At 41.7% G+C, this 10,973-nt stretch overlaps 1 protein-coding gene across 1 annotated transcript in view; it reads right to left on the bottom strand.

The window, feature by feature from the left end:
* Positions 1–2,581: 2,581 nt before the first annotated feature.
* chrd (chordin) overlaps positions 2,582–10,973 on the bottom strand; it is a 16,555-nt gene continuing 8,163 nt past the window's right edge. The window contains exons 10-21 of the mRNA XM_020586945.1: positions 9,771–9,918; positions 8,003–8,109; positions 7,593–7,872; positions 7,243–7,484; positions 7,011–7,124; positions 6,020–6,211; positions 5,778–5,871; positions 5,532–5,588; positions 5,222–5,325; positions 4,721–4,984; positions 3,850–3,943; positions 2,582–3,561 (exon numbers count right to left, since the gene is read on the bottom strand). Coding sequence (XP_020442601.1) covers positions 3,497–3,561; positions 3,850–3,943; positions 4,721–4,984; positions 5,222–5,325; positions 5,532–5,588; positions 5,778–5,871; positions 6,020–6,211; positions 7,011–7,124; positions 7,243–7,484; positions 7,593–7,872; positions 8,003–8,109; positions 9,771–9,918 — 1,761 coding nt within the window. The 3' untranslated portion in view covers positions 2,582–3,496. The remainder of the gene's footprint in view (positions 3,562–3,849; positions 3,944–4,720; positions 4,985–5,221; positions 5,326–5,531; positions 5,589–5,777; positions 5,872–6,019; positions 6,212–7,010; positions 7,125–7,242; positions 7,485–7,592; positions 7,873–8,002; positions 8,110–9,770; positions 9,919–10,973) is intronic.

Genomic DNA, 10,973 nt, shown 5'->3' on the forward strand with positions numbered 1-10,973 from the left:
TATATCTTCTAAACTCATGTACATGTAATTTAGAGTTTTGCTACTGTAAAGGGAAGCACTTGTGGCCTGTGCACTAAGAGAGAAGAAATATGAGCAATGAATTTGAAACAGATCTTTTCTATACACTCCTCTGCTGCCTCTGCTTCAGAATCACTTCTTTACCTCCTATATTCAGACTGTGAACTGTAGCCATACAACTCCACACTGAGAAGCCATTGATATGTATAGAAAAGTTGAAACATATTTTAGAATGTTATACTCTTCCCCTCTCAGAGGGAGATACGGCTTAATTTTCTCTGTCTGCATGGTTCGATAAGCGCAGTGGAAGTGACAGGGCCCCTCCCCAGTAACAGAGTGCAACACTTCTGGATTCTTGGAGTTGAACAGCTTGAATCATAAGTGCTCTGCTACAGGGTATTACAGTAGCTGAAAATGAATACGTGCCCTGGGAAAGGTCACTCCATGTTCTCTTTGTTGTCTTTATTTAACTTTTATTTAATCAAGTAAATCAAACTAAGGTCACAGACTTCTTTTGCAAATTACAGTCAAAATCCCAGTGGTATGCTAAAAATAGTTTTTTTGTGCAACCTTTTCTCAATCTGCCTGAGGGGCTTGAAGTTAGAACAACGGCCAGGCTGTTTTGTCCATGAGCAATTGCTGCCACATTGAACTTAAACAAGGCATTTTCATGCATCAAAACTGCACGAAAATGTGGGTGTGCTTGAAAATAAGTGTTCTGAAAAGGTTCTTTATGGAGCCATTAGGCTGCTCATGCTGCACTGGTACAAGCTTAAAGAGCATTTCATGATGCTATATACTGTAGGACCTGTGTGCATATATGGTCGATTTAACACCATAACTCCTCTAAAAACATCAACTCAGCTGTTCACAGCAGAGGGCAGCAGAGATAAAATATTGATGAGCCTTGCCTCTCTTAGCTGTTGCAGTATCCAAATAAATAAAAAAGGCTTTAACAGTATCCACATCAGTAATACAGTGAGATGAATACAACCCTGTTTGCCAAATAATATTAAATACAATTGAAAAAATAGAGAATATAATCATGGCAGTAATAAACAGGCCAAAATATTCCATCAAGAGAAGTGTATTCATGTTATGCTAAATAGTCATTGTTGTTGAGGGTTTTTTTTTTGGTGGACAAATGTTAGTGTGCTCTGAGAGATAAAGGGGACCTGATCACAGCAACATCTGTTCTCACAGTAATGTCAACACATACCAAATGTGTGAGTGTGAGAGAGTGATGCATCTACTGTACTCTGTTCTCTGGTGCTGTGATGTGTGTTGCAGTATTTTAAAGTGTGTTGAGTTCTGGTTTCACTGACATTGGTTATTGTAGGTACTTTGGTACATCAACACTTTGAGTCAACTTTGTTGTTTTTAAATGTGCTTATAAATAAATTGACTTGTGTGTATGTATCAGATGTATAATGTCAAATAGTCGACCATTAGTGTCAGGTCTACTGCCCTCTAGCGGTAGCTCATCTTCTTTACATCCAGAAAAACTGCCGTTTCCCTAAACTGGACACAGCACAACAAACCCCACATTCATGCTTAGTAGACATTAAAACACTTAGTGCTGTGCTTCTGAACATTCACATTACTTACAGTCTCACTGCACGGATGATGGGGCCACAAGGTGTCAAGCCTAAACCCCACTTGTCGATTACCATCTGACTTTGGATTTTTGGCCCCTAGTTCAGATTTTCAGTGGCCTGTTCCTTTGTGCTTTGGATTTCTGAGCTCAGGCCTCTGTGTACTGGCGGTTTAAGATCCTGTTGATCAGTGCTGCAACAGACAGAGTTACAAGTCGCACACTGAGACACCACACTCCACAGCATCTCTGTCAACCTTGTTTGAGCAGAAAACTGGTTGGTGGCTTTAGATATTTGCCAAGTTGTACTTTAGGGTCAGCAAAGTAGGCACACTGATTTTCAGTAATCTTATCAAAGTAACCTTGTCATTGCATTCCCAGGTTTTACAATGGCCTCGGAACTAATTTTAGCTGGTCAGGTAGTGATGGGACTTATTTTACAGCTTTAGTTACTTTATTAATTAAGATTTTGGCATAAAAATATATGTATATCAAACTTCCCATAAAATAAAAGTGTCAACTGACAACAAAAAAAAAAATCAATTTTCATTTTAATCAATTGTGCTTTTTCTTTAAAAAATATTTAAAAAAAATGTAGAGTTCTGGCCATTCATATGTGGAGGGTTGTTGCTGAAACAAAGAAAGTAACAGAGGATCAGGTTACAAATGTGAAGAGGGGAATCAATGAAGAGTGTAAAGAAGCAGAGATGGAACAATGGAGAAAGAGCAACAAAAAGCAGAGGATTAGGTCATGACAGTCTGGCTTGTTAAAGCTCCATGTTTGAAAAAACTGAGTAAAGAAAAAAGAGAAATACCAAAGAGTCGAGATGAAAAATGAAGAAATGCAAAAAGGGAGCGAGAGCGGATCATTAAGTGAAACAAACCCACAGGCAGTCTCTCTTTTACCAACAAACACCTTTATTATTTTGTCTCTACATTATTCAATAAATACAAAATACAAACCAGCTTCATATTCTTAAACAAAATCGATAAAAGAAAACCTCATAAAATATTATTTAATTTGAAACAAAAATAGGAACAACTGAAGCAGAGAAGTGATGTGACCAACAGGAGGTGAAGCCAAAGCTCATGTTTGTGTTACACTGGGAAATGGTGGCAAGGTGAGATGTGTTCACGCTGCTCATCCAGTGAAACAGAACTGATCCTGACGCCTACAGTGTGTGACTGACCGAGTGACTGATTTGAGGGGAAGTATAAGTTGCAGACTGACTGAAGAGTTGGGTAACAACATATGTGGCCACCCATTAAAGCTACTGTGGTTCTGTATTTCTGTTCACTCATATTCATTACTGGTTAAAAACTTTTTTTTTTAAATCACACACATGCTCACACACATGCACATTCACACACATGTAAGCAACACTTTCCTCACTGTATCCAGTGAAGGCGGCGAGAGTGACATTAGCTATGGCTGTACTTCAGAATGAAGTCCTGTCAATGAAACACAACCTTTACATTTCAAATCCAGCTGGACTTCTTTCAACAACACCAGCAAAAGAATCCAGTTGATCACTTGCGTTACACAGCTACATCTACCTGTTTTCTCCTTTTGAGGTGCTTTGAAAAACAGAGGAAGAAAAAGTTCCACCAAAAATGGAAGACAGGAAGCAAAAGGCAGCAGGTTTGTAAAGTCTGGTTGGTCCTCTTCATTGTATCATTCCTTCACTTAATGAGTCTGTTTTGCCATGCCTTTGTCTTCGCTCTTCTCTGTTCATTACAATCCTGAAGCTGATAACAGGGTGGGTATGAGGTGAGGAGGGAGGACAGGTAGGAAGACCCCAGTGTGCAGCTCTGGGTTTGGGTCCAGTTGGGAGGTTAAACAGGTAAAGATGGGTTTGGGGTTTTTGGGTAGGTCTCCATAGATCAGTGTCTCCAGGTTCGTCTTTTGTCTGGCACTTTCATCATCAGATTGTCTTCCTCTTTAGAATCTACGGCAAACAGAAATATCTATTTAGGAACCAAGTAGCGGGATCTCTGGGTTGTGTTTGACATTATGCTGATATTCAGTGGCTTCAAATAAAAACATTTTTCTTGTCAGGATGGAACAAAAATCTAAAACAGCATTTGAATCATGATAAGACAGGAAAGGGCTGCAGTTAAAACTAGGCACATAAGTGTGTTTAGCCAGATTAGCAGTTAGCTAAGACAACTTATTCAACTGTATGCCTTCTGTGTGTGTGTGTGTGTGTGTGTGTGTGTGTGTATTAATTTCTCACCAGTACATTCAGGACAGCATGAGCCCTCTCTGCGGGTGATGTTGGAGCAGGTCAGTAGCGGGCATTGCTTCCTTTGACACTTTGTCACACCATGCTGTGGAGAATAACAGAGGAGGATGGTGGGTTAGTGAAGAGAGGCAAAATGTACAAGGAGGTACGACAGTGAGAAGGGGAGCAACACTCCATGCATTCAACCTCCAGACCACAGATTCTCCTCCACCTTGACAGGAATGTCAGAATCAGGGGTGGATCTAGATCTAAATTTTGGATGGGGTGGCCCTCATTCTATAAAATAATAAATCACGCAATGTTAAGTATTAAATAGTTAAGAATTAAATTTAAGGTTGCACAACATTAAAACAATGTCATATAAGGTAATTAAAAGGAGCTCCTAATATACACTAATGTAAAATGTGCCATTCTGGTGGCGCATCTAATGAGTACTACTACTTTTAGAACTTTAAGTATATTTTAATGGTAATACTTCTGTGCTTCTATTTAAGTAATGTATTGAATGCAGGAATTTTACTTATACCAGAGAATTTTTACTGTGGTATTGCTACTTTTACTTAAGTAAACAACCTGAGTGCCTTGTCCACCCCTGATTAGATGAGCTTCACACTTTAATTAGATAAAAGAAACTATGCACAAATACAGCAGAATTTAGTTTGAACTCTGATTCATGGTTTAATAATGAAAAGATCAAGGTTCCTTCCCCCAAAACATAAATCAACATTTAGTTGAATTAATCAATTCTTAATTAGCTGCCTTCAAGTAATTTTCATAAGCAACAGCTGTATTTATATTTCAGTAAAACAGTAATTACAATATTTGCACTTGAGTGGTATTTCTTGGCTCACACAGTACTTACATCACACCAGCAGGTGATGCACTTCATCTCCCCCAGCAGCGGGACCCAGGGATGCCAGTTGTCGCTGTTCTGGTAATAGTTCTTGCCAAATTTGCAGTGCCTCGGGCCATCTGCTTGCATCATGTCGCCATGCTCCAGGCCTGTAGGAGTCCTCTCTTCCTCTGGGCACTCCTTACAGCAGTCAGAGGGATTACGTCTCACAGGGTGACTGCAGGTCAACACTGGACATGTCACCTTCTCACAGTGCACCTCACCTGTAGATCCCTATGAAGAACAGGTAGCATTTAGTGTGGGGTGGGGGGAGTTTGCACACAAAGTGCAGCTGACCTATTGCTTTTCCACACAAATAGTTAAAATGGCTGAACATTCCCCAAGAAAGAACCAAGGAATTTATTTATGCCTCGGTTTCTTTGGAGTATAATACAAGACAAATGACCCATTGAGAGCTTTTTTTAAAGTAAATCCAGCCAGATGCGGGTGAGTTTATGGATGTATATTTACCTTGCAAGTGCAGACAGCACATTTAATGTAGCCAAAGGGAGGTACAAAGGGATGCCATGCGGTCCCTGGAGCGTGCATCTTCTGGTCTCCTTCAAAGTAGCAACCTGAAAAGGAAAAGAGGGGAAAGGCTTACTCAGAAGAGTGGAGGAGAAATTGCTTGAATGATTCAGGGTTAACCTTTTCTGAAACAGAAATTTACCACAGAGATACTGTATATAGAAAGAAAAGACACAAAACCTTCAGGGATAAACCAAAAAATGAAAGGTAAGGAGGTACAAGCCAAGTCAGAGGCAGGAGAGGTGCTACCAACCTTCAGGATGTTCTTCCATCCTCTCTGGAGCTTTCATGTCTCTGGAATCATTCCTATCTGCACAGGAAAAAGGAATTGAGACATAAAAACAGAATTAGTTTTTAGCTTTGTGACTGCTATTGGGAGTACTTCAGGGCTTCACCCAAAAACCAGGATCTTAAATCAGCATATCCACCATAAAACATCATATTAAACACATTTATAGATCTCATGTACTGTACAATCAAATAAATCAGAGGATTTTACCATCACAGACAAGGCAGCACTTGCTATCAAGCTCAATGGTTCGGGGGCAGGTCAACACTGGACAAATGACTGGATCACATATCACTGTTCGCTTCTACAGGAAGCAAAAAATATGTTGAGGATTGAATTTGACATGCACTTCCATGCAGCGCAAGTACATTTATTTCTCAGCTTCTCTAACATACTTTAACATTTTACTGCATCTCTGCTGAGTTCATTGCTGCCATTGTGTTTGTCTTTACCTGGCAGCTGCAGGAGAAACACTTGTCGTAGCTGGGCGTCCAGCGGGAGCCATGAGCATGGTGCTGGTTCTCAAAGAAGCAGGTATGGGGGTCTTTCTTCAGTTCTTCTGGGTCTTTCACAAAGAGGTCATCAAACTCAGCCTCCTCCACCTCCCCCCTAGTCCCAAGATCACAGTTGTTTGGCACGTGGACCTGGAGAGGACCAGGTTTGGTTGAGGATAAGGTTAGCTGAGTAGCAGCTATGTTTAAGGTCAGGGTAAGTCTTCAGGAAATGAATGTCAGTCTATGTGAAGACCCGGTAAGTGATAAAAACAAAGATGTGTATGTGCAAAAGGTTTCTTTGGTGTTGTTTTGTGCTTCTGAACCCCAATAAAACATTTACTTTCCAGTAAAGTCTCTCCACTCAGACATCATTTGCTAATGAAAGTGTGTGTTGCTTGGGTTAGTGAGCGCTAAGTGATCAATCAAACAGACACATAAAGACTCAGCTACTTTGCATCTCTTGTAGTTTTCAATGTTTATGGATCACTTTGCTCTACTCATACTGATAATAGAGCATGATCATTTTTGGAAATAAAACAAGCACAACAACAACAGCAAAAAAATGAAAGTTGAAAGTTGGAAATAAATATCTTTATAGCTTATAAGCGTCAAAATTGTTTATCCAGTCTCTTTACCATTAACATAAATATGGATTTCAGCTCCCATTCACATTTTGTGTGTAGCTACTTCTGGTCTCCGGTCAATACTAATATTCATCAATTTTGGAAAAAATTCAATTTTTTTTTTTATCTATCATTACATCTTTTCACAACAAAACCCACTGTCACACTCAGTCAACCAATACAGTGCTAAAGGTTCATTTGCAGCCCGTCATCAAAGTTAACACTGCCTCAAACTGGATGAAAAAAACTAAAGTCATTCAAAAAAAAAACAACTAGAAAAACAAATACTGGTATTCATTACAAGTCTCTGTGGATTTTTTACATACCCGCCCACGTATTTCTCCTAGAGGGTTCAGCTTGGTGCTGACCTGGATGAAGGCTGTTCCCTGGTCCAGGTGTTGTAGTAATTCAACACTGATGTCCTTTAACACTCCCTGAGCCTAGAAAAGAGGAAGAGAGGTGAAGAAAAACAACCTGAGTATGTTTCAGCTAGATGCATTTTATGTATGTGTACAGGTGTGCATTTAATTGTTTTCATTTGTGTCTACACTGATGTACCTGTGATCCGTAGAAGCCGGTCAGCAGCCTCTTGTGCGCAGTGCTGCTGTCGTCTATCTCTCCGATCTCAGCCAGTCCCTGGAGGTGGGCGTTCACAGTGAGGTCGTCAGTCTTGCTGAGGCCCGCAACAACAATCTCGTAATGTAGGTGGCACTGTCTGTCCACTGACACCCAGGCATGACCAGAGGCACTTGTTCTTACTGGTGGAGACACAAAGTGGCCAGCCAGAGGGGTGGGCAGCTCTGGAGGAGGAAGACATTAAGTCAAACATAAAGTTAGAGCAGATTTCTGAATCGTCTATGTACAGCAGAGATTTATAACACAACTCCACATCCTGTTTCCATCTATACCATGTCTGGGTGCTTCCAGGCCACTGTACGGCAGAGCCTTGATCTGCCCCCTCAGCTCCCCCTCCTGGCTGTGTGCTGTGGCCACATTGATGAAGAGTTCATTCTGCAGCAGCATGTGGATATGTCGGGCCTCCATGCGACTCCAGCCACCTACCGCCCGGCCTGTGGCCTTGTTGTACTCTGGGGTCAGGTCATACAGCACAGAACGCTTGTTACGTCGCCTTGGCTTCAGTTCAATAGTGAGCCCAACCACATCGCTGGTGAGACCTGCAACCTGAACCTGGAAGAAGGGGGTAAGGAGAAATGGGTAAAGTCCTCCTACCACTCAAACATGCAAGATAACATCATAATTATTCTTAAAAACTACTGACAACCAACAATCTCCCTCCTGGTAGTGAGCATATCCATACCTGGTAGTCCAGTGTGCCGTTATCATGAAGGCTGAAGATGGCAGAGCCCACGCCTCCTGTCTTCCCCGGGGTCAGTGCATCACCACTGGACATCACACTCTGAATAGCTGATCCAAACAAAGATATCATAAATCCACTTTAGCCTAAATTCCTACTCACATTACTTGTCTAAATCTCTCTCTTTTCCCCTCAGAGTTCCCACCCCCTTAAGCTACAGTAGAACCCGACGGCACGTGAGATGAGGCCATGAGTTCTGTCATGTTAAAATGTGTTGGTTGGGGGCACGTTACAGTCCCTCACATTCTGCAGCCGCAGACACGAAGGGCACATACCCCTGGTGTCAGCCCTTCTCTGAGAAAGAGTCACTGAGGGGACAGATTCAATTGAATGACTGATGAAGAGGCACGTCTTCTTGTGTAATTGTGTGTGAGATCTTGGGACCAAAACATACATGCTCTTGCACTAGCATACACTCACGCTGTGTTTTCATTCCTTGCGGGGACTTTACCTTGACTTATATTCATTTCCTGTAGACTTATCCTAACTTTAGCCATAACCATAACCACTACTTCCCTAACCCTACCCCTGACCCTAACCTTAAACCATGTTAGCACCCTAAAATTCTGTGATTTCCTTGTGAACCCTAACCTTAAACCACGTTAGCGCCCTAAAATTCTGTGATTTCCTTGTGCAGTGACTGAGTCCCCACAACATGAGTGTGTTAACAGATTTCAGTCCCCATAATGTACGTAATACAAGGGCGCAGACACAGTGACAAACAACCCACCCATGGTTAAGCCTTAGAATGAGGTAACTATTGCTGAATGCAGATGGCTTAAAAAGACTGAGCTGAGATGACAGTAGGAAATGAATAACAGGAGAATGTGCAAAGTACTGAGAAAATATTTAGAAAATGGCATGAAGACAAACAAGCCAAAGAGGAGGAACGACACGGAAGATACACAAAGACAACAGCAGATGACGGGATTGAGACATGAGGAGAGACTGAAAGACTGAGAGAAGGAGAGCAGGAAAGAGAAGAGCGGGAGAGAGGCAGAACAGTGTGTTGGGTTTGAATTCTTCACGCATAACGTCAAGCTGTTAATCATAGGACTGGAACACCAGCATGGAGTGTGACGTCCAGCAGACTGTGAGCTTGGCAGCACCAGTGTGTCAGAGTGTGTAAAGATTTTACCAAAAGACATCTTTGCACACATTTGTGTCTGTTTGTCTGTATGTTTTTTTTGTGCGTTAGACAATGAATGCGTCTTTCAGAGCGTCTGACACCTTGACGCTCAGTGGTCCATGTAGCTTGATGTCCATAAAAAGACCACGTGTGCATGTTTTAACAGTTTCAGATGATTGGGTTGTCCACAACATTCCTGTAAGCTCTCTCTCTCTCTCTCTCTCTCTCTCTCGCACTCTCTCTCTCTCTTACACACAAACACACAGACAAACATGCATACAGAGTCTTGGTGGGCAACCAAGTCAAACAGAAGGCCTATAAACATGGTTTTTCCCCAGTGATAAGAGTTGAAAGGATGGAGACAGAAAGACAAAGAAGTATTTATAGAGGAGAAGGACAAAAACAGCCACAGACAGACTAGCACAACCCAAATACAAAACACATTCTTAGTAACCTCTGTGTTTGTTGCTGCTGCAGTGCTGGGTACCAACTCTCTGGAACAATGTGCAGAGAAGAAACGTGTGGAGGTAAATAAGTTTCCATTCGACCTATGTAAAGGTGTTTGATCGCACGGACACTTACTGTCACAAGATTTTCTACCGGTGATGGAGCCAGAGATTTGTCGAGGATCCTGACCCTCAGTCGCCACGGCGATTTCCAGCTGGCCACGAGATAACCAGAACAGTTCGCGGCTGTTCAGGTCTGTCAGCACCTCAGCAAAATCTGGATCCTGCACAGGATTGTTAGACGTTATATAGAGGTCAAGTGAGTTAACATAAAACCATATTCCACTGTAAACAAAAGCCACTGACATGTTACCAGAGTAACTGTTTATTTAGATTATTTGTTTCCAGCTAAAAAGAACTTTTCACTTGAGTTTATACAAAACAACGATGAGCTGAGTACCAAGAGCGAAGCAGATTCTAGGACATTAAAATCTCCTCAAGATTAATTCAGCAATCACAAAAGTGTCACAAAGTCAGGAACCATTAAGGACACAGCCAGTTCCAAATCACTCACAAGCACACACTTTAACCCTGGGCAAAAATATGGATAGCACTGCCTTAACATGTTTCACATTGAGAGAGAAGTTTAATGTCAAGCAGACAGACTGGACGAGATGGGGGGACTGGACAGGATGTTGAGAAATGTTGGATTAATAAGACAGATGTACAAGCCTGTTGAGGAAATGTTACTTTTATGACCTCGGGGCCTCAGTTCAATATAAATATGGATGTACTATAAATCCACACATCAAGGAGCCAAAACAGAGCATGACTGGAAATGGGGCCGGACAGAGAAGGGGTGACTTATATGGGGAAATGAATGGATTGGATTACAGGTCCTGTAAAAATGATATCACACATTTAAACATCTGATGCGCTTGCTTATCGATATGTGTATTTAGAGTAAAAAATAAAATAAAGTCAAGCATCATCTTGTGTATGCTTTTGTTTAAGTGCCTCTGTTACTCAGCTGGACCTAAACTGAGTCTGTGGTTTGGGTTTCCGTATCTAGTTTTAGGGACGCTGTGAGGGGCCATGTCACTGTGTTCGAACTTTTCACAAATTTTTCAATAATTCTCTCACTGCTAGGCTCAAAAGAGATGCATTGGCTCTTCACGCAATTCCTAGCAGAATTAAAAACAGGCCCGCCTTTCATCACTCGTCCTCCTCCCTCCATGCATCTCAGCCCACAGACCACTAACCACTGACATGTGTGAGGAGTGTGTGTACAGGAGTGTATACGCAGTCCATCCTACCTCTTTCCTGTCCCTGATTCCTC

Source organism: Monopterus albus, unplaced genomic scaffold (assembly GCF_001952655.1).
Source record: "Monopterus albus unplaced genomic scaffold, M_albus_1.0 scaffold8.1, whole genome shotgun sequence".
Taxonomy (NCBI): Eukaryota; Metazoa; Chordata; class Actinopteri; order Synbranchiformes; family Synbranchidae; genus Monopterus; species Monopterus albus.